The sequence below is a fragment of the Eschrichtius robustus genome, chromosome 16 (genome assembly GCF_028021215.1).
Source record: "Eschrichtius robustus isolate mEscRob2 chromosome 16, mEscRob2.pri, whole genome shotgun sequence".
Lineage (NCBI taxonomy): Eukaryota > Metazoa > Chordata > Mammalia > Artiodactyla > Eschrichtiidae > Eschrichtius > Eschrichtius robustus.
In genome coordinates this window covers 2181051-2200969 of record NC_090839.1, presented here as the reverse complement: position 1 = coordinate 2200969, position 19919 = coordinate 2181051, and the positions used below count along the sequence as shown (strand labels likewise).

At 50.4% G+C, this 19919-nt stretch overlaps 1 protein-coding gene across 2 annotated transcripts in view; it reads left to right on the top strand.

Moving 5' to 3' along the window:
• CDH4 (cadherin 4) overlaps positions 1-19919 on the top strand; it is a 563832-nt gene that overhangs the window by 396517 nt on the left and 147396 nt on the right. The window contains exons 3-4 of one of the 2 annotated variants that reach the window (XM_068565976.1): positions 5286-5512; positions 19015-19020. In XM_068565976.1, coding sequence (XP_068422077.1) covers positions 5286-5512; positions 19015-19020 — 233 coding nt within the window. The remainder of the gene's footprint in view (positions 1-5285; positions 5513-19014; positions 19021-19919) is intronic. The other variant, XM_068565975.1, reaches the window with a different exon arrangement.

Here is a 19919-nt window from a genome sequence, read left to right as displayed (position 1 = left end):
TGAATCATCTAGTTGAGGAACCCTCCCTGGATTCCTTGCTCTCTTTCCTTCCTTTTCTCCTTCTTTTCCTGGCTCTTGAATTTCTCTCTCCCAAGCAGACGACGTATCTGAAGTGTGTGCAGGAGTCCTGTGATCCACTGTAGCTAAATGTGGAGGACGTGCTTCTGAAGTCACAGCGGTGGACCTCTAACTCAGTTCACTGGGTGTTGTTATGGCTGGAAAAGGCTATGACCCTCTCTTAACATTGGCCCCGAAGGGAGGCCGTCCCATCCGCTCAGGACACCTCCTCAGCCCCAGACGCTGCTGGACCTTCCTAGAAACCCCTGGAGTGACACGGAGGCCCTTCCCTCCTGGCGGGGAGTTCCCGCACCCAGCCCGTCTCTGGGAGTCTGCAGGTCGTCCCACTGGCTGAGGACCTTCCTGGGCGCTTGTTTTGACTCTTGTTCGTCCCCAACAGCCCAGGTCCCGTCACACTGGCTCTGAGTCCTTGACAGCCCACGCTCCCTCTGCCCAGGACCTTTGCACGTGCTGCCGTGTGGCCTGGAAAGCTCTCCCCTGCCCCAGCTCTCCTCTTGCATCCCTCGGTGCTCAGCAGAAGCACCAGGACCTCATCCTCGGGAAGCCCTCCGGCCGCACGTCTGGGGTCAGGCTCTCTCAGAACCGGCCTCCTTCCTTCAGGCAGAGCCCCCTGCCCCCCGCCAGCCCCTGGGAGCCACATCCGCAGTGTGACAACCCACCCCCGCTCTGAGCCCCATCTGGCGGTCACTGTGCTTTTTGCTGACTGTTGTGTCCACAAATCAACACGAATGGATGGATGTTGGTGCCCCGGGAGCTCTGCGTGTGCAGCTGCCTTCACCACAGGGCAAAGGGTTCCACCAGGGGCAGAATCCTTGGGCAGCCCTGGGGCAGGGGAGGCCACGGGGGTTCCACCAGTAACTCAGTGGGCCCTCAGGGGGCGTGTCGGCAGGGACACCAGGATGACAGACAGAGACTAACATTTACGCAGCACGAAGGAACATGCATCTCGGTGACAGATGGCCAGCCAGGTGCGCCCCTGCCCTTCATCTGGATGGGCAACGTGCCAGCCCGAGGACAGCCAGCCCAGACTGCCGACCAGCCTCAACGCTGCTTTCCCGATTTCCCGGCGAGGGGTGAGGGAGGGGAGGCGCCCGGGAAGACGGAATCCTGCACATGGTCGAATTTCCTGGTGCTCAGGCCTTCCCACCGTGTCCTGCTGGACGCTTTCCCGGGCGTTGGTCTCTCATGTGTGCTTCTCGAATAGCCATCAGCGGTGCTGTTGCCGCTCCAAATGCTGGGCCTTTTCAGCGTCGGGTCACATTTCAGGAGTAGGGCAGACGCGGGCGGGTATCCGTTCTTCTCTGGACGGCTGCTCGGGATGAACAGGGCTTGGAAATGGAATCCGTCCTGTCCGAAGGGAGAGACAGGCACTGGGGGCCAGGCCTGGGCTGGGAAGGGGGAGCCGGCCCCCAGTTGTGCGAGAGGGTCAGAATGCCAAGTGCTGGCTGACCCCACACATCCCGCAGGGCTCCCCTCCCCGCCCCTGGGGCCCCCAGCCTGGCCCGGCCCCTCTTGGTGACCCCGTAAAAGCCTGTGCGATTCCACCATCTGTGCTGCCATTTCCCAGTCACCTCCCACCCGGAGCCTCCGCTCTGTGTTCCCAGGTAGATCCCCAGAGCCAGGCACCAGGGGGCCCATAAATGTTTGTGGGATGAACGACCTTGTGTGACCTTGGCCCAGTGCTGTGCTACCTGTCTCCTCAGGTGGGTAACACGGGTACCGGCCGGAGCGCAAGACAAGTTGGGTTCATGCAGCCTCTACGCTGCACTGGCCCCGTTCATCCTTTTCTGCTGCTCCCAGAGGCCTCTGCTCAGAGAGGTCACTGCTGGTCGGGTCACACACCTGGCGTCCCAGCCCCATCCCGAAGGGGCCTGCCGGCGTGGGCATGGCTGCAGCACACACCTGCACCCGGAGCTCACGCTTGCCCTCCTCCGCGGTGGGCGTCAGTGCATACACCTCCCCACCCTCCCGGGACCCCGCCCTCGGGCAGGTGAGTGCTGAGTGCTGCCCCCAGGGCCCAGGGGCCCGCGGCCACCACCCCTCCAAGGGGACGGAGGCAGCGGGGGCTGTGACTGTGCGTGTTTAAACAACTGGACCTGATTTCTCTCAGGAGTTCTCCCGTCTCTTGTCACGTTTGTTTAAAACTAGTGCAAGGGGACTTCCCTGGCAGTCCAGTGGTTGGGACTTCGCCTTCCAATGCAGGGGTGCAGGTTCAATCCCTGATCAGGGAGCTAGGATCCCACATGCCTCGCGGCCAAAAAACCAAAACATAAAAGAGAAGCAATATTAAAAAAAAAAAAAAAAAAAAACTAGTGGAAGTAGTTAGCAAGCCGCAGAGACACATGGCGGGGCTGGGCGGTGGGTGACGAGCGCCCGGCAGGCCCCACATCCCGGCCTCGGAGGGAAGGAGATGCTGTCTCCCTCCAAGCAGGTCTCCTCCGGTGGAGCCTGAAGGAGGTTGTGACCCCGGGGCCTGCACATCCAACCAGGCATTTTCTCCCCACGAAGTGAGGAAGACCTTCTTGGACCCTCATGCTGGGACCACAGCACCCGGCCAGGCCTGCGCAGGAGCTCGTGAGCATGCGACGGCCTGGCAGCACCCTTGCCCCTAAAAGAGGAGGACATTTAACTCGCAGAGATAGAGGCAGACTCCAGAAATAAAGAGGATGCAAGAGGAGGAAAGGGGGTTGAAGAGGAAACAAAGATAGAAAATTGGGCAGAAAGTGCTAAGGTTGGTAAATGCCTCAGCACTGCTAGGTCCCAGCTACCTACTGCATTGCCTCTGAGCTTCCTGGTGGCCAAAGCGAAGAGGGAAACTGCCTTGGGGCAATTCACCAGAAAAAGGCAAATGGGCTTCTGGGTGACAGGAACCGTTCCTGCCCCAAGACCTCAGATGTGTCTCTGGAGAGTCTGCCCCTCGAGTGCTCGCTTCCCTTTTTTTTTTTTTAACATCTTTATTGGAGTATGATTGCTTTTCAATGGTGTGTTAGTTTCTGTTGTACAACAAAGTGAATCAGCTATATGTATACATATAGCCCCATATCTCCTCCCTCTTGCTTCACTTCCCATTTTTATGGCAAGACGTCGTGTTTGTAACCTTCTGAGCAGTGTTTGCATGTTGAGAAATTTAAACCCACGTTCCTCAGGGTTTCAAACGGGAGTTCACTTATTCGGAGCTAAAGTGCCATGAACGCCCCTGGTGTCTCAGAAGAACAAACCTTCCTGATCTTTTCCTTTGAAAGAGAGACACAGCCCAGGCACGCACAGGAAGGCGCTGTTCTGAATTCCCTTCCTTCTGGAAAGCTGGCACCCCAGCACCGCGGGCACTCGGAATGGCCCCCATCTCCCCGCAGGCACGTTCCAGCTCCTGCTTCCTCACTGATGAGGGCTCTGAGTCTCAGACATGATGGCGAAACCAGCCTGTTGGGTTGAGCCGATCAGACAAGCCTCAGTTGCACTGAAGCTGGAGGCTGGGTTCCATGTTGTCCCAAAGCCCCCATGCCTCTCCTCGCGTGGAGGGCCCGAGTCAGACCCAGGCTGGAAAGATGTTAAGAGCACCCGCGAGGAGAGGCCCAACTTTATCATCATAGGTCACGTCTGGTGGTGCCACCTTTAATGTCCTGAGGGCTCCCGTCCACTGAGGACGTCTGTCCCCTGCAAGGTCCCAGGCTCCTGTGGACGGTACCCTGACCTTCCTGTTGGGGCAGCTCCTATGCGGGTGATTTTTTTCTCTGACAGCAGTGTCCACACTTCCCTCAAATGCCACCAAAGCTCTGCGCCTATTTTTTAAAAAATATAACTACACCATCACTTAATCCTGAAGAAACTCAAACCTTCCCGCTACTGTCCAATCCCATTCATGTTATTAGAAATTTTCTTTCAGAGAACAAAGGGCTTATTCATGTACTTTGTGCTAATCTCCCAGCAATCATAGAACTGTCATTTTTATCTTTGTCAATGACAATTGGGCATCAGAAATGGTTGATCCACTCAGTTTTTTGCTGATTTTAATTTGTTTACTGACGGGGAGAACAGGACTGCAAAGGCAGTTTGGAATTTTCCTGTCACTTGAAAAGGAATGTGATTATTCCCTCACTGGGGGGGGGATAGTTCCCTGGAGCTACAGCCCACTCCGCACCTTGGTTGCCCTCGTCCACCCGAGGACCCCTCTCTGTGAGCTCTGGAGTCTGTACACGCACGGAAATGTCTAGTTTCCTCACATTTAAAAACATTTTTATATTAAACCCACACGTGGGGATTGCTGGGGACTGGGGAGAGTCTGAAGTGAAGGATTTGAAACGAGGGAACGTTCTGTTATTTATTATTTCAAGGCAGCCAACAATAAAAGGTGAACGCAGGAGCAAACACTTATCAAACCTAACAGTGAGGAGCTTTTTTTAGTTTCTAGAATAAATAGTAATTAAATCATGTAAGCTGTAATTTCATGACAGTGAAATTGCTTAAAAAACCAATCCTCCCACCATAATTGCTGAGATACCCACACTTTTATAAATACTAGGTAACTTTATCCATCGTTTTTATCAGCAGAATGTGACACTGGCTGTTGGTGCCTCATAATTTACCACGGCATTAGGTGGCAGCTGCAAAAGCACACGTATGAAAAAGGCACTAATGTGATACCGGTGAATGCGCGGCTTCCGAGATGTCTTTTCCTGCAGGGGGTTTACAAACGGTCCAGGTGATGGAGTCATTGGGAGGGGGCTGACAATTCAGTGCCTAATTACTGTTTGGGAAACACAGCAACGTGCCTGCCCTGCAGTGTCAGTAGACCATCCGCCTTCCACACCTGCTTCCAAGTCACCGAGAAAGCTCTCGGCTGCCCCAAGGTCACCAGGGAATTGGCTGAGGGTAAAGAAACTCCTCCCCCCACATGGCTTAGACTCAGGTTGAACCCAAAGTTGATAGTGACGGGGAGACACGTTTACAGAAATAAGAACAGCTGTGTTTCAGAGAGAATGAACATGCATTCATTGCTTTTGGTCGATGTTCCTTTTTCTAAGGCTTCAGCTAATTCCCTAGGGGGTAGAGATAAAAACCAGTGCCTGAAGGTCGAAAAGTCAGTTAAATCACCACTTTCTCGAAGTTCATTAGAGACCAAGGACCCGCTGCTGGAAATAAGCTGTGAGCGGGCGCCTGCCCGCCAGGCTGGTCCCTAGCGCCCTGACCTTCTCCCCCTCCTCTTGCAGTCAAGTTCAGCAGCTGCCTGGGGACCAAGGGGACACACTATGAGACCGACAGCATGGACTTCAAAGTCGGGGCTGACGGGACGGTCTTCGCCACCCGGGAGCTGCAGATCCCCTCCGAGCAGGTGGCCTTCACCGTGACCGCGTGGGACCGCCAGACGGCCGAGCGCTGGGACGCCGCGGTACGGCTGCTGGTGGCCCAGACCTCACCCACGCGCTCTGGACACAAGGTAAGGTGTGACTACATGCGGGGAGGGGGCTGGGTAGGGGTCCTTCCTCCTTCAGGTCACCGAGCAGAACCTCTGCAGAGGCTGACACTTGAGTGGGCGGCGTGGGCCGGGAGGGGGACCCCTGACCTCCCATCTTCCCAGGCAGGGCTGCCCACAGGCTCCACCCCCGCTGGGGGTAGTGCACAGCTGTCAGCACCCTTTTTCGGACAAGGGCCCCACAGCTCCGCTTCTCACCGGGCACCTCGCCTGCCTGAGGCTTTTAGCCCACCAGCCCCGGAGGCTCCCAAGGCCTGGAGGGACAAGAAGTAAGACAGAGGCCACGTGGCTGGCCTTGCGAGGTGGCCAGAGGAGCTGGCGTGAGACTGATTCAGAGAGAGGGAAATGGGGACGGGGGAGGGATGGCACCCTTCACAGAGACACACACCAGCCACTGTCACCCGCCTCCGCAGCCCTCCCTCCAGCTTCACCTCTGACTTGGCTGCATGGCCCTGTTGACCAGACAGGAGGGGTGAATTCACTTCCCCTGGTCCTGAAAGGCCTCTCAGCCCCACAGGCCCCAGGAATCCAGGACCAGACCCCTCAGCCCCCAGAAATCCCCACATTAGGTTTCCCGTGTCTGAGGGGGACCAGGTCTGCTTACCTCTGCCCGTCCCGTGTTTCGGCAGCTGCGTTGGCCTCCGGCATGAGGGCTCCCCGGTCAGCAGAGACGTTGCTGCCCAGCTGACCTGCATGACGGGTCCAGCTACACACGTCCACCTACATGAAGGGTGGACCCGTGGGGAGGGAGACGCCCTTACAGTCAACAGGAGGCCTCGGGGTCATCAGTGTTATGATGTGTGTGCGGTTCACCAGCAAAGGAAACACACCGGTTAAAGCAGGACAGGCCGTCGGGGACAGCATTTGTGTGTATTCCCTTGGAAAAGGGTTCAAGGGAAGTAGAGGGTTAGACCAAGTTGACAAGATCCCTTTCTACAGATATGCCCAGAACCTCACAGGACTAAAGGGCTCGGTGAACCTCAGTGGGAGACAGTCTGCAAGTTTCCCCAAACCTATTTGACCAGGGAACCTTCTTAATGGGACATCTTGCAAGGCAGGTGTTCCGAGGAACCCACTTTGGAAAACAGGGGCTGTGTTTCATTGTGTCTTGTTAAACAACATAGGGGTGGTTTGGGTCAGAAAAGGGAAAGTGGTGACTCGGTGGATAGCCTTATTTGGGGGTGAGCTGACCCCGTCCGGAAGGATGTCCTGAGTGCCCTCGTGGGTGCGCTGAACCAGGTGTTGAAACACGCTTCTAACAGGGGCGCCCCCCAGATCGTGAGCCTCACCTTGGGGATGTTGAAAACCCTGAGACACATGGATGTGGTTTTCCATTCCTTCCCGAATGACCGTGACAAGCCACACCCTGGTGAGAGGGCAGCGTGGCCCAAGCAGGGGCCCCTCCCTGTCGGCAGCCAGGCCAGGGGCAGCAGTGGGAAGGCTTACATCCCTGACTGTGATGCAAAAACTGCGCCTTGTGGGCAAGGAGTAGGGCTCCCTAACGCCCGTGGATGGCCTCAGACAAAAGGCACTAATTAAAAATATAGGGACTTCCCTGGCGGTCCAGTGGTTGAGACTTTGCCTTTCAATGCAGGGGGTGTGTGTTTGATCCCTGGTTGGGGAGCTAGGATCCCACATGCCTCGCGGCCAAGAGACCAAGACATAAAACAGAAGCAATACTGTAACAAATTCAGTAAAGACTTTGAGGATGGTCCACATCAAAAATAAATCTTTAAAAAAGTAAAAAGAAAATAAAAATAATGACACCTTTTGTCAGGCATGTTAATGAAGCAATTTCTGATGCAGTTAATCCCCTCATCCTCCAAAAAGGGTGACTGCAGTTAGTCCCCAGGACACGTGAACCTCCAACCCCCCAGCAGGCAGGCCCGAGAAGCACCCGATCTGCAGATTCCACATCCCAGGCTCAGAGCATCCTTGGGGGTGACTTTGTGGGGTTACACCCTGAGCACATGAAACATGACCCTGTAGGTGGCGGGCAGAGTCTCTGCAGCCCACCTGACCCAGTCCTTCCCTGTTTATTCCATGTCGCCTTTGTTGCTGATGGCTCCCTGCTTCCTCCTTCTTCAAATCCAAAGAGCCCTGCCCTGACTTTCTAGGACCCCACCTAGACCCTGCCCTAAGTGTGTCCACATTGATCCTCACAACATCTCCAGAAGTGGGCGCTGTCACTGTCCCCACTTTACAGGTGGGGAAGCAGAATCCTGTGACTGAAACCTCTTTGCTGCATGGGAGAACCGATGTTCTGGAAAGGAGTGAAAAAACGACTTTCTAGGGACAGCTGAGCCCAGCATCGTAACGGAGCCTGGCTGCCCTGGATTGTCAGTTTGAATCAAGCCTTCTCCAGCTTACTGGCAATGTTCTAGGACAAGCATACAACCTCTCTGAGGTTTACTGCTCTTGAAAATGGGATAGCAATGTTACCTACATCCTATCCAAGGGTTGTTGAGAGGATTATGTGAGATAATATGAGGTCAGGCAGGGTGCAGGCTCCATGAGAGCCCTGTCCCCAAAGAGGCCAAAAATAGTTGCTCTTATTGCTGTCATCGGCATGGTCCCAGCCCTCTGAGTCATGTGCTCATCATGGCCACTGGGCCCTCACCAGGGTGGTGCCAGGGGGACAGGGAGGAGGGTCTGTGTGGGACACTGGGTCACTCAGTTGATGTGCCCTTACAGAGACCAGTGCCAACCTTTGAATAATGTCACTCTGTGTAAAGGGGTTAAGGTGATGCCAGATTGCTGGTGTCCTTAGTCATCTGCCAGAAGCAAATGTAAGTCTTCTCCAGTGGAAAGTATCATACCAGACGTCAAATTATATCTCCTTTTATATACAATGTCTAGCACTCAACTGAAAATGACTGGAGGGACAAAACAAGATAAATAAAAATCAAGAGGAGGAGCAGATGATAATCAAAGACCCACAGGGCTCCAGGTAATAGTTATCAGACATAGATTTTATCATAACTATGCTCACTGTCTTTAAGCACATTAAATGCAAGATTTTGACAGAATTGGAAGATTAAAAAAGAATTAATTGGGCAGTTTAGGACTGAAAAATATAACAAACAAAATTAAGAGCTCACTGGACAGATATATCTGCAGATTAGACACAGTTGAAGAGAGGATTAACGAAGCAAAAAACATCAGAAGAAATATTCAGGCCAAAGTGTAAAGAGATATCCAAAGAGAAAACGCAAAGGAAAGAGTAAGAGGTATTGGGAAAATGGTAAGACGTTCTAACATGAGTATGTTTGGAATATGAGGGGGAGAGATAAAATGGAGCAAAAGTAATATATGAAAAAATATTGGCAGAAAATATTCCAAAACTGGCAACAGACATCCAGGCATAGATTCAAAAAGCCCTATGAACTCTAAACAGGATAAATATAAAGAAAACTGCACTTAGGCACTTTCTTAGTCCATTCAATAGGCTATAACAAAATACCATGGACTGGGGGGCTTACAAACAATAGAAATTCATTTCTCACTCTTCTGGAGGCTGGAGGTCTGAATCAGAGTGGCACAGGGTCAAGTTCCCACGAGGGCCCTCTTCCAGATTGCTGCCTTCAGACTTATATCCTCACATGGCAGAGAGCAAAGATAGGAGGCCAGCTCACTCACAACTCCTGTAAGGACACTAATCCTGTTATGGAGGCTCCATCCTGATGACCTTCCCTAATCCTAATCACCCCCGAAAGGCCTCACCTCCTAATATCATCCCACTGGGAGACAGGGTTTCAACAAAGGAATTTTGGGAGGACACAGTCCACAATAGGCATTTTAAGGTAAAATAGTTGAAAACAAAAGTCAAGGAGAAAATCTTGGAAGCAAATAGAAAAGACAGAGTTTCTTTGAAAGAGGAATAATTAGATGTAAAACTGACCTCTCAACAGGAACTATGGAGGTTGGAAGACAATGGAATGATATTTTTAAAGTGCTAAAGAAAATAGAGTTCTATTATTCAGTAAAACGTCCTTCACGGAGTAAAGGTGAATAAAGACAGTTTTAAACAAATAAAAACTGAAAGAATCTGTCACAAGTTGTGTTCTTCAGGCAAAAATAAGATGATTTGAAGTAGAAAACCAAGAATGAGGAGATTAAGTAGATGGGAAAATACCAGTGTATAATTACAGGGTAATGTTTTGTGGGATGTAAAGAAGATGACTCAAATTCATGACAAGAATGGCATAGATTTTGAGAAGGGACAAATGGAGTCAAAGGGATCTAGGATGCTTGTGTTGTCCTGGAAGATGATGGAAATATCAAACTAATATGATACTTGGATGAGACACATCATTAAGAGCCATAGTGATGGATACGTTACTTTAAGGTGCACATGAAACGCTGACCACAACTGACCATAGTCTAGGTCCAAAAGTAAATCTTAACTTCAGGAGTTACCTAAAGTCTGCATAATGTCTAAACTAGCACTAAATTGATAAAAATGTATCTGTTATAATAACAGATATTTATTTCTCTTGGAATTTTCATATAATTCTAACACTACCATATATGAAGATCTTATGCTATAGCTGGATAATTTAGTATTAGTAACACAGCACTGGGCAGGGGACAGCTAAATTCTCCCTCCATTCTAGATGTATTTCTTGTTTAAATATTGTCACCTTTTTTAGTCTTCATATTTAGGCAGTATTTTTTAAAAGACCCTTAAATAACATAATTTGTCATTTTCCTCAGTAATCAATATGAATTTTCAAATAAACATGCTTCTTAAACAGTAAAAAAGAGTCACAGGATTAAGTTCTAACATAATAGATGGAAAATAGAATAATAAAACTTATCAATCCAAAAAAATGCAAGGAAAGAAAAGTGAAATGATAGAATATATGAGATATTTGTCTTTGAGTAAGATGGTAGATTTACAAATATATTATTAATTATAATAATTGAAAATAGATTCACTCATAATTAAAAGAAAACAAATTGACAGGTTATATTTTTAAAAATCCAACTACATGCAGCTTACAAAAGATACATCTAAAAAGTATAAGGATAAAAAACAAATACCATATGCTAACACATATATGGAATCTAAAAAAAGAAAAAGAAAAAGGTCATGAAGAACCTAGGGGCAGGATGGGAATAAAGACGCAGACCTACTAGAGAATGGACTTGAGGACACGGGGAGGGGGAAGGGTAAGCTGGGACAAAGTGAGAGAGTGGCATAGACATATATACACTACCAAATGTAAAATAGCTAGCTAGTGGGAAGCAGCCGCATAGCACAGGGAGATCAGCTCGGTGCTTTGTGACCACCTAGAGGGGTGGGAGGGAGGGAGATGCAAGAGGGAAGAGCTATAGGGATATATGTATATGTATGGCTGATTCACTTTTTTATAAAGCAGAAACTAACACACCATTGTAAAGCAATTATATTCCAATAAAGATGTTGGAAAAAAAAAGTATAAGGATAGAGAAAGTTGAAAGTCAAAGCATAGGGAGGGAAATACCGTGCAAATACTAATCAGAAGAAAGTTGGTGAGGGCTCTGTTGCTGTAAGAATGAAATTCGTGTGCACTTGTAACATGACTTCAGAATATTTGAGCAAAAATTGATAGAAGTAAAAGGAGAAATAAATAAGTATACAATCAATGGTAAATTTTAACAAATATCTCTGAGTAAGTAATAGAACAAGCAGACAAAATGTCAGTAAGGAAGTAGAAGATTAGGAGCACAGGATTAAGACGTCTGACATTAGTGAGATGTATATAAAACACAGAAACCGGCTGCTGCTAAATACAGATTCTTTTCAAGTATACCCAGAACATTTACCAAATTTAGCCATAGGCTGAGCCTTCAAGCAAAATTCAACATGCTTCAAAAGTTTAGAATCAAACATAGTTTGTGTTCTTACCTCAGAGCAATTAAGCTAGAAATCGATAACAAAGAAAATAACTGAAAAATCCCCATAGATTTGGAAGTTAAGTAAGTGCCTTGTTATTAACCCTCGGGTAGAAAGGAAATCACATGGAAATGAGAGAATATTCTGAACTGAGTAATAAAACTAGCTGGATGTAGCTGAAGTCACACCAGATAGAAATGCGTAGCCTTACATACGTATATTGGAAGATAAAGAAGGCAGAAAATCAGTGATGTTAACATTCACCTCAAGAAGTTATAAAAAGAACAGGAAATGAAACACTTTGTGTTTCAACGCAAACAAAGGAGAAAATAATGAAACAGAAAATAGTAGAATCAACAAAGACACAAGTTGGTTCTTTACTGAACTGTAGACTTAGTAAGAAAAAAAACCTGCAAATAATCGCTATCTGGAATGGAAAGAGGACATCATGACCAATCGCACAGACATTAGAAAGGTCATTTGCAGGCATTATGTACAATTTATACCAATATATTTGAAAATATACGTGAAATGGATAACATTCTAGAATATAAAATTTACCAAAACTAACATGAAAGGAAAATCTGAACTGTTTTATTATTATGAACAAAATTTTAATTCAAATTTTTATCACAAAAAAATACCCACACCAGGATGGCTGCACTGGTAAGATGTAACCAAGCTGTAAGGAGTTGAAACTCATCTTACAAGAGGGGTCACTTCCCCAACCAAATGGACACCATGCTGAAACCAGCAAGAACCTTGCCCAAAGCCAGCACGGACCTTGAAAGAACAGTGAGAGAAAGGGTCACTACATGCCAGTCCACTCATAAATAGAGGGGAAAAAAGCCGAAGCAAAATATTAGCACACTCAAATTCAGCCATGTTTACATGGGATATATAATGGCCACATTCGTCTGTTCCAAGAATGCGAGATTTGGTTTAACAGTTAAAAGTTAATCCAAGTAATTCAACACAGAATAAAGAATAAACATCACGTGGTCATCTGAATAGTGACTGTTAAATTTAACTTCATTCAGGATGAAAATATTCAACAAATTAGGAAAAGAAGAGACCATTCTTAATCTCACAAAGGGTGTCCACAGCAAACATCCAGTCTACAGTCGGAATACTCGAAGCCTTCCTTGACATCAGAAATAGGACAAGGACACTCTTACATTACCCGCCAGAGCTTCAAGCCAGTGAGGTCAGGGAAGAAAAAGAAATTGGAATAAATAGAACTAGCGTTATGTGTAGCTTATATAATTGTGAATGTAGAAAATCCGAAATAATCTGTAGATAAGTAACTAGAATTAATGAATGATGTTAGCAAGGGCGCTGGATATAAAAGCAATTGCACCTCTACAGACCAGGAATAAATAGTTAGAAAATAAAATCTGAACCAGATACCAATTACAATAGCATTAAAAATTATAGTTATAAACCTAACAAAAAATTTTCAAGGCCCTTACATATTACTGAGAACAATTAAAGAAGATCTTTAAAAATAGAGGGATGTGCCCTGCTCATAACTTAAGAGACTTAAAGTTGTGAGGATGTCAGTTCTACCCAAAGGTTTCTATAGATTCAATACAATCCCAACAAAAGTCCCAGGATGTTTTTTCTTTGCTTGTCTGTGGAAGGGTTAAGAGCTGACTTTAAATTTTTAAATAGAAATACAAGGGGCCAAGAATAACATAGAACCACACAAAGATGGGAGGACCTGGTGTTTCGGGCATCAAGACTACAAGTAAAGCACACCAGTTTCTCGACCTCACCACTGTTGGCATGTGGGACCCGATCATGCTCCGACGTGGGCCGCCCTGGGCACTGCAGGATGTTCAACAGCGTCCCTGGCCCCCACCCCCTAGATGCCAGCAGCACCCCAGCACCCCCGCTTGCACCCAAATCTGTCTCCAGTCATTGCCAAATGCTCCCCAGGGGCAAAATCACCCCATCGGAGAACCACGGAACCACAGTAATTAAATGGTGTCGTTTGAGAGCAAAACAAATGGAACAGAATAGCCAGCCCAGAAAAAATACTTAATGTTTTAAAAAAATCGTCTTCATGGAGGTTTAACTTTTATTCAACACAGTTCACCCACTTCACACACACGACTTGATGAACCTTGTCAAATGCACACGGTGCCAACACTTGATTTGTTTGAGTGGCACCAGATGGCAAAGGCCAGAAAGCTACAGCCCACAGGTCACATCTGACCTGCCACCTGCCTTCTGATGGCCTGAAAGCTAAGAATGGTTTCTGTATTTTTAAATGGTTGTATAAGTGCCTGTATTAATATCCTCGACTTTGCTTCTTGGCCTACAAAGCCTAAAATATTTAACTATCTGACCCTTTAACAAAAAGCCTGCTAAGCCCTACTTAGAATAGTGGGTGAGGACTATCTTTTCAATAAGTGATGCTGGGCCAGTCGGGTACCCTTAAGGGGAAAACGTGAAGTGACCCTGTACCTCACTCCACACCCCAGATCAATTCCAGGTGGATTGTAAATCTGAGTGTTCAAGACAAACCAAACAAATGGAAGAGGATATAGGGAGTGATGTGTGGGGAAAGCTTCCTTATACACAACCCATGAAGCACGGGGTATCCAGGGCAGGTCGATGATTGGACCTGGTTACAAATAAGAATGTACTCATCAGAGCACGTACTTAAGAAAGTGAAAAGATAAGCCAGAGCCGGAGAGAGGATATTTGTGACCCTTAATGACTGACAAAGGAGGCATGTCCAGAATATATAAAGAGAGCCTCAAATCACTACATAAAGACAGATAACCTAATGATAGAAGAAAAAAGAACACAGACTGCCCACCAAAGAGAAGAGCCAGGGGGTGGATCAGTGTGAGGGCCTGTCAGCCTCAGCAGCGCAACGCAGATTAAAGCCGAAAATCCACCAGAATGGCTAACCTTAGGAAGACTGGAAATACCAAATATAGGTGAGAATGTGCCGAAGCTGGAGTTACCGTGGGCTCTTGGTGGGCCTCTCTAGCAACAACGGGCGTTTTCATTGGAAGTTGAATATACGTTTGCCTGGTTGAAAGGAAAACTGTTCCTCTTCTCACACTTCTGACACCAAAGGTGTAGGTTTTCCACCCCAGCCGGTTCTCTGACTTTCCGTGGACACCAACTAGGTGTTCTCTAATTTAATTCAGTTCTGACACTCGCAGCCCGGAGTCAGCGCAGACCCCGCAGGCTCAGGGTTCAGTCCCAAAAGCCCACCCCGCTTCAGGCGTCAGTCACAAGTGGTGGGTCTCCAGGTTACTCGCTTCCGCCCAGCTTGGTTCCCACGACCCCCACGTCAGTTCAGTAATTTGCTACGATGGGTCACAGAACTCGGGGCAACACTCACTCGCTATTCCTGGTTTACCATGAAGGATATTATAAAGGACACAGAGGAGCATCCGATGAAGAGTTACATAGGGCGAAGTCTGGAAGGGTCTCAAGTGCAGGGGCTTCTATCCCTGTGGCGGCAATGGGGTGCACTACCCTCCTGGCACGTGGACATGTTCACCACCCTCGAAGCTCTCCACACCCCAGAGTTTAGGGATTTTTATGGAGGTTTCATCATGTAGGCATGATCGATGAACTCGACCTCCAGCCCCTCCCCTCTCCCCAGAGGATGGGGGTTGGGTCTGAGAGCTCCAAGCTTCTAATCATGGCTTAGGCTTTCTGGTGGCCAGCCCCCTCCAGGAGCCCACCCAGAGTCACCTCACTAGAACAAAAGATGGTCTCTCACCCAGGAAATTCCTAGGGACCTAGGAGCTCTGGGTAAAATACTCCTGTCAGCCCATCACTGCAGAGACTACAAGGGTTTTGAGAGCTCTGTGTCGGGAATGGAGGGCAAAGGCCAAATGTGTATTTTTTATTATGCTGCTGGTTTCAGGTACAAGCCCAACGGAAGTGTGTACACATTCGTACCAACAGCTCTGCACCAGAATTTGATAAACCTGAAAAGAACCCAAACACTCATCCTCATTAAGTTGGATAAGTACCTGGTGGTGGATTCATACAGTGAATTCCTATATAGCAGCAAAAATGAACAAAGCAACAGGATGGGTAAATCTCACAGACACATATCGAGGGAGAGAGGGCAGGCACCCAGGCAGGAAAGTGCAGACTGAGTCCAGACGTGGACAGCTCAGAGTGCGTGTACAGCCGCGCAGGGGACCGCTGTGGGAGGGGAGAGGAGGTGGCCCTGGTGGGGGCCTGAGGGACGTGAGGGGCTCCTGGGGGCAGGTGTTCATCCTGTGATCATTCGTGTGTCTGTTCACTGACGTTTCAAGCGCTTTCCTGCATGTCGTTTCTAATTCACGATTTTCAAACATTTTTTAATGCATGCAGAGGGCTTCCTGGCTGGGTTTGGAGAGGTGGGGAGCTCAACGAGAACGTCGCCAGCAGGAGTTGTGTTAGCAGAAGTTTCTAGAAACACAAGGGCCTCCTTCAAAGGAGCCATTTGCAGCATTAAAAGTCCCGAGAAGCTCTTACCAAAAGGAGCCTTGAAGCAAATCCCTGGAGGAGGGCACGAGGGGACCCCCTAATTTCCCGGTTCTGTAAATTCCATCTCTCCCGTGTCAGGGTCCCATCAAGCGCAGTCTCCCTTGTCCGTTATTCCAGCGACTGTGGAGCCAGCAAAACTGACAGCTTTCCAGTTAGGTGAACCATAAAAATTTGGCAACTTCTCCCATTTTCCTTTCCTTTCTTAGCAACAATTTAAAGGCGGTCTTTTTGTGGGTAATACAAGCAGGGCTGGAATCTGGAAGAACATTTTTGTGTGCAGTCTTGCAGGAAAGCTGATAGCAATTCAATTAGAAAATGTAAATGAGGTCACGTATTTCCCACGGGAGTGCCGAATCGCCCCCGAGGAATCAGAGCAATATTCCAGCCTAACAGTAAATACTGAAGATAAAGTTTCTCGCACCGTTGTCATCTGACTGGCTGTGGTAGCGTTTGGAATTGTCAATGGGACCTGTGGGTATAGTTTGCAAGAAAGAAACTGTTGTTTATGAAACTAATATTGGGTCTTAGAGTGTGTCAGCATCTATGAAAGATAAACTCAGCTGAGCGTTACCCAGCAGCTGGACCAGGCCCAGGTGCTGAACCGCCTTCTTTCCTTGGGGTCCCTGCCTCCCCGGGTGGATGGGCTGAACTTTTCCCCCCAAAGTTCCTGCGTTGAAGTCCAAACCCACAGAACCTCAGAATGGGACTGGGTTTTCACATGTGATTAGTTCAGGTGACGTCCCTAGGGCGGACAGACCCTAATCCAACATGACAAGTGAGCTTATTAAAAGGGGAATTTGGACGCAGACACGCTCACGGACAGAACTTCGTGTACAGATGAAGACAGGGATCGAGGCGATGCTTCTACAAGCCAAGGAACCCCGAAGATTGCCAGCAGCCACCAGAATCTAGGAGAGGGACTGGGACAGATCTGCCTGGCCCTCAGGAGGGACAGCCCTGCCACGCCTGGGTCTTGGCCTGTGGCCTCCGGAACTGAGACATGAACGTCCGTTGTGGAAGCGCCCCAGTCTGTGGTGCTTTGATTCGGTGACACCAGGGCACTCAGTCACCAGGGGTGTGGCCGGTGCCTTCCAGCTGAGGTGGACGCCCGGCCCTGGGGGTGTGCCGACAGGCCCAAGGCAGCCTCCCAAAGATGGGATGCGAGTCTGGAGCCGGGCATCCAAGCCAGCGGTCCCGATGCCTCTAGTTCTCCCCTCACCTCTGCTTGCGTCTCCACGACCGGCAAGGACGAGTCTTGCCAAGACCCCGATTCTTTAAGCCCCTGGGGTCCATCACCCCCATCCCCACGGTCTGCCCCCTGCGAGTGGGCAGAGCCCATCTTGGTATCATGGACGCCCAGGTTGGTTACAAGACAATGGAATGGAGAGGGCCTGGTTGAGAAGCAATTCCTGCAACCCCCTGGCGGTGCAGCCCCTAAGGAAAGTCTGGCCCTCGAGGGGCCCTGCGTCCCAGCATCACCCACTTTCCATGAGCGCCAGAGGGCTAGTGGCCGCGCCTAAACGCCTACACTGCCGACTCGGAGTTTCAACCAAAGGGGGCCCGTGGGGCTTTCCACGCCAGGCGTCACCTTGGGAAAGCACCTGAAGGTCATTAGGTGGAGCTGAGTAACAGAGCGCACACCTTCAGAAAGTAGCAAGACGGTCCTTTTATGCTTTTCCAAAAGACGGTCTCAGTGTGACTGAGAAACAGCAACTCCCAGAAAACAGACAACAGTGTGGTCAGCGAGCTTGCAGACGGCCGTCCACGTGCCTGTTTTTCCCGGGAGGACGGCAGCTGCCTTAGTGAGTGATAATGACCTTCTCGCTCCTGCCCGTTCAGACGGTGCCGCCCACGCGGGCCTGCTTCAGGCGCGGGCTTGACTGCCTGGGGGACGGCGGGAGAAACAGGTGTTTCCTTCTCCACGTCAGAGACCGCACAGCTGCCGGGAAGGAGGCTGTCCCCTGTCCAGAGTCCGTGGTCATGACCACAGCCCGGCGGCCCGCCCCGGCGATGGGCGATCGGTAGTAGATCTCAGCGGATGCGCGGAGCTCCCCAGAAGACTGCAGCGTTTAACTCTGCCAGCGTGAAGGCACGAGTGATTTCTAATTGCTGGAAGGTGCGTTTTCTGCAGCTGTGGAGAGCTGCCCTCGGGCGGGGCTGCCGGCGGCCCTGGGGTCGGCAGGAGTTACGTGGTGGAGGAGGTCCAGCTCGGGCTGTCTTTCAGGCTGCAGACGGCCTTGAGCGAGTGTCGGGGTCAACCCTTCGTTTTGCCGAAGAAAGGTGCCCAGGGTCCCACAGCCCAGGGAGAAAAGCATCACGGTCGTTGGTCACTTTCCCTGGCCTGTCCCAGGGTGGGCTGGGGGGGGGGGGGGGTCGCAGCCTGGGGCACCGTCTCACGGAGATTTGAGGGGGACGAGGGAATGAGGGTGACGGGTGGCTCACTGACTCCCACGGCCGGGGGGAGCAAAGGGCACGAGAAAGAGGGGCCACTGCCAGGCAGGGAAGCCTCGGACACGCAGGCCGGGGGAGAGGAATGGACTGCACGATCCTGCCCTGTCTCGTTCCTGTGGGCCAAGGCGCGAGACCCCGAGGGGGCAGGTGAGCGGCGGGCGTGCTCAAAGGACTTTGAGCCCCGAGAGTCAGAAAGATCCCACGTCGCTCCCTAGGTCACTGGGTGAGTGAAGGCCGTTTGCATGTCCCCGCCGGACACTTTCTAACGTTCTAAGATGCAGTGGCATCACCGGGAATGGTCCCACGAGGGCGGCGACAGGCCTGACCACTGAGCTGCAGCCACGGGGTGGACTAAGGGGGGGTGCCTGGCGGTGGGGCTGGGCCGGGAGAGGGTAGAGGTGGCCGCTGTGTCCTGGGGTCAGGAGGGTGACATCTGAGTCGAGACCTGAGATGAGAGAAGCCAGCGTTCCCACAGAGGGAGCATCCGCGGGCTGGGGGAGGTGGCCGGGCAGGTCCCTGGCCAGGCGGCCCTTGGTCAGGCGTCTGAGTCTATTTTAGGGCGTGTCAGGGCCCCAGCGAGGGCTGAAAGCGGGGGAGGGTGAGGTTCCTTCTGCTGCAGCCCCGGGTCGGCCAGCACAGCGCTCAGCCTGCTTCCTGCTTGTCTCTGCAGGGCTGGTTTGCTAAGTGGGGTGGAGGCCCCCAGGGGCCGGCCCAGCTCCGTCTCCCGCCCCGTGGGGTCCATCACCCCTCTCTGCTGTGCTCTGGCCACTGTCCCGTCCCTGCCCTGGGAGGTCCCGCCACCCAGTACCCCTGCCTGGATCCTAGAATCTCCCCTCTCTCAGCTTCTCCTTTTCCTGAAACAAAACAAAAGGCTCAGAGGGTACGAGGCCACGCCCACCCCACCAGATCCACCGCTTTGCCCCCATGTCCCTATGGGGGTGATGTCCCGTCACTTCTGCAGGACCTGCCCCGCCCCCAGCAGTGCTCTTCGCCTCTCCTGCAGCAAAGCAAGCGCTGTGATGTGAGTACAAAAAAGAGAGGAGAGAGACCCTCCCTCTCACTGCCTGTCAAACGCTAACCTTCCTCCTGACCAAAGCCTTCCAGAATCACCCACACCAACAAAACTGACCATTTTTCTCACTAATTGACACCAATATGAGTGACGCCACTCGGTCCCACTGCTAACAGCTCCAGGAAAAAGTCATACATTTTGGCCTAACTTGCTAATTTAATTTTTTTTTTTTACTGGGATTGTATTTTTTTTCTGTAAAACTACAGAGTAATTTCATTTACGTTGCTCCTGGCAAAACATAATTTTCTGGATTCTCCAGAGCCAGTTCCCAGCCAGGGTACTCACAGGAGGTGCCTGGAGACAGCTTGGCTTGTGTCAACGGGAGGAGTGGGGGGCGGGGGGGAATGCCGCTCAACACCCTGCAAACGCGCAGGACACCCCCCAGAGGATGCCCTGGGTCCGCACGTCGGCTCGAGCCAGGCAGGGGCAGGCAGAACTGCCCAGGCGCTGGG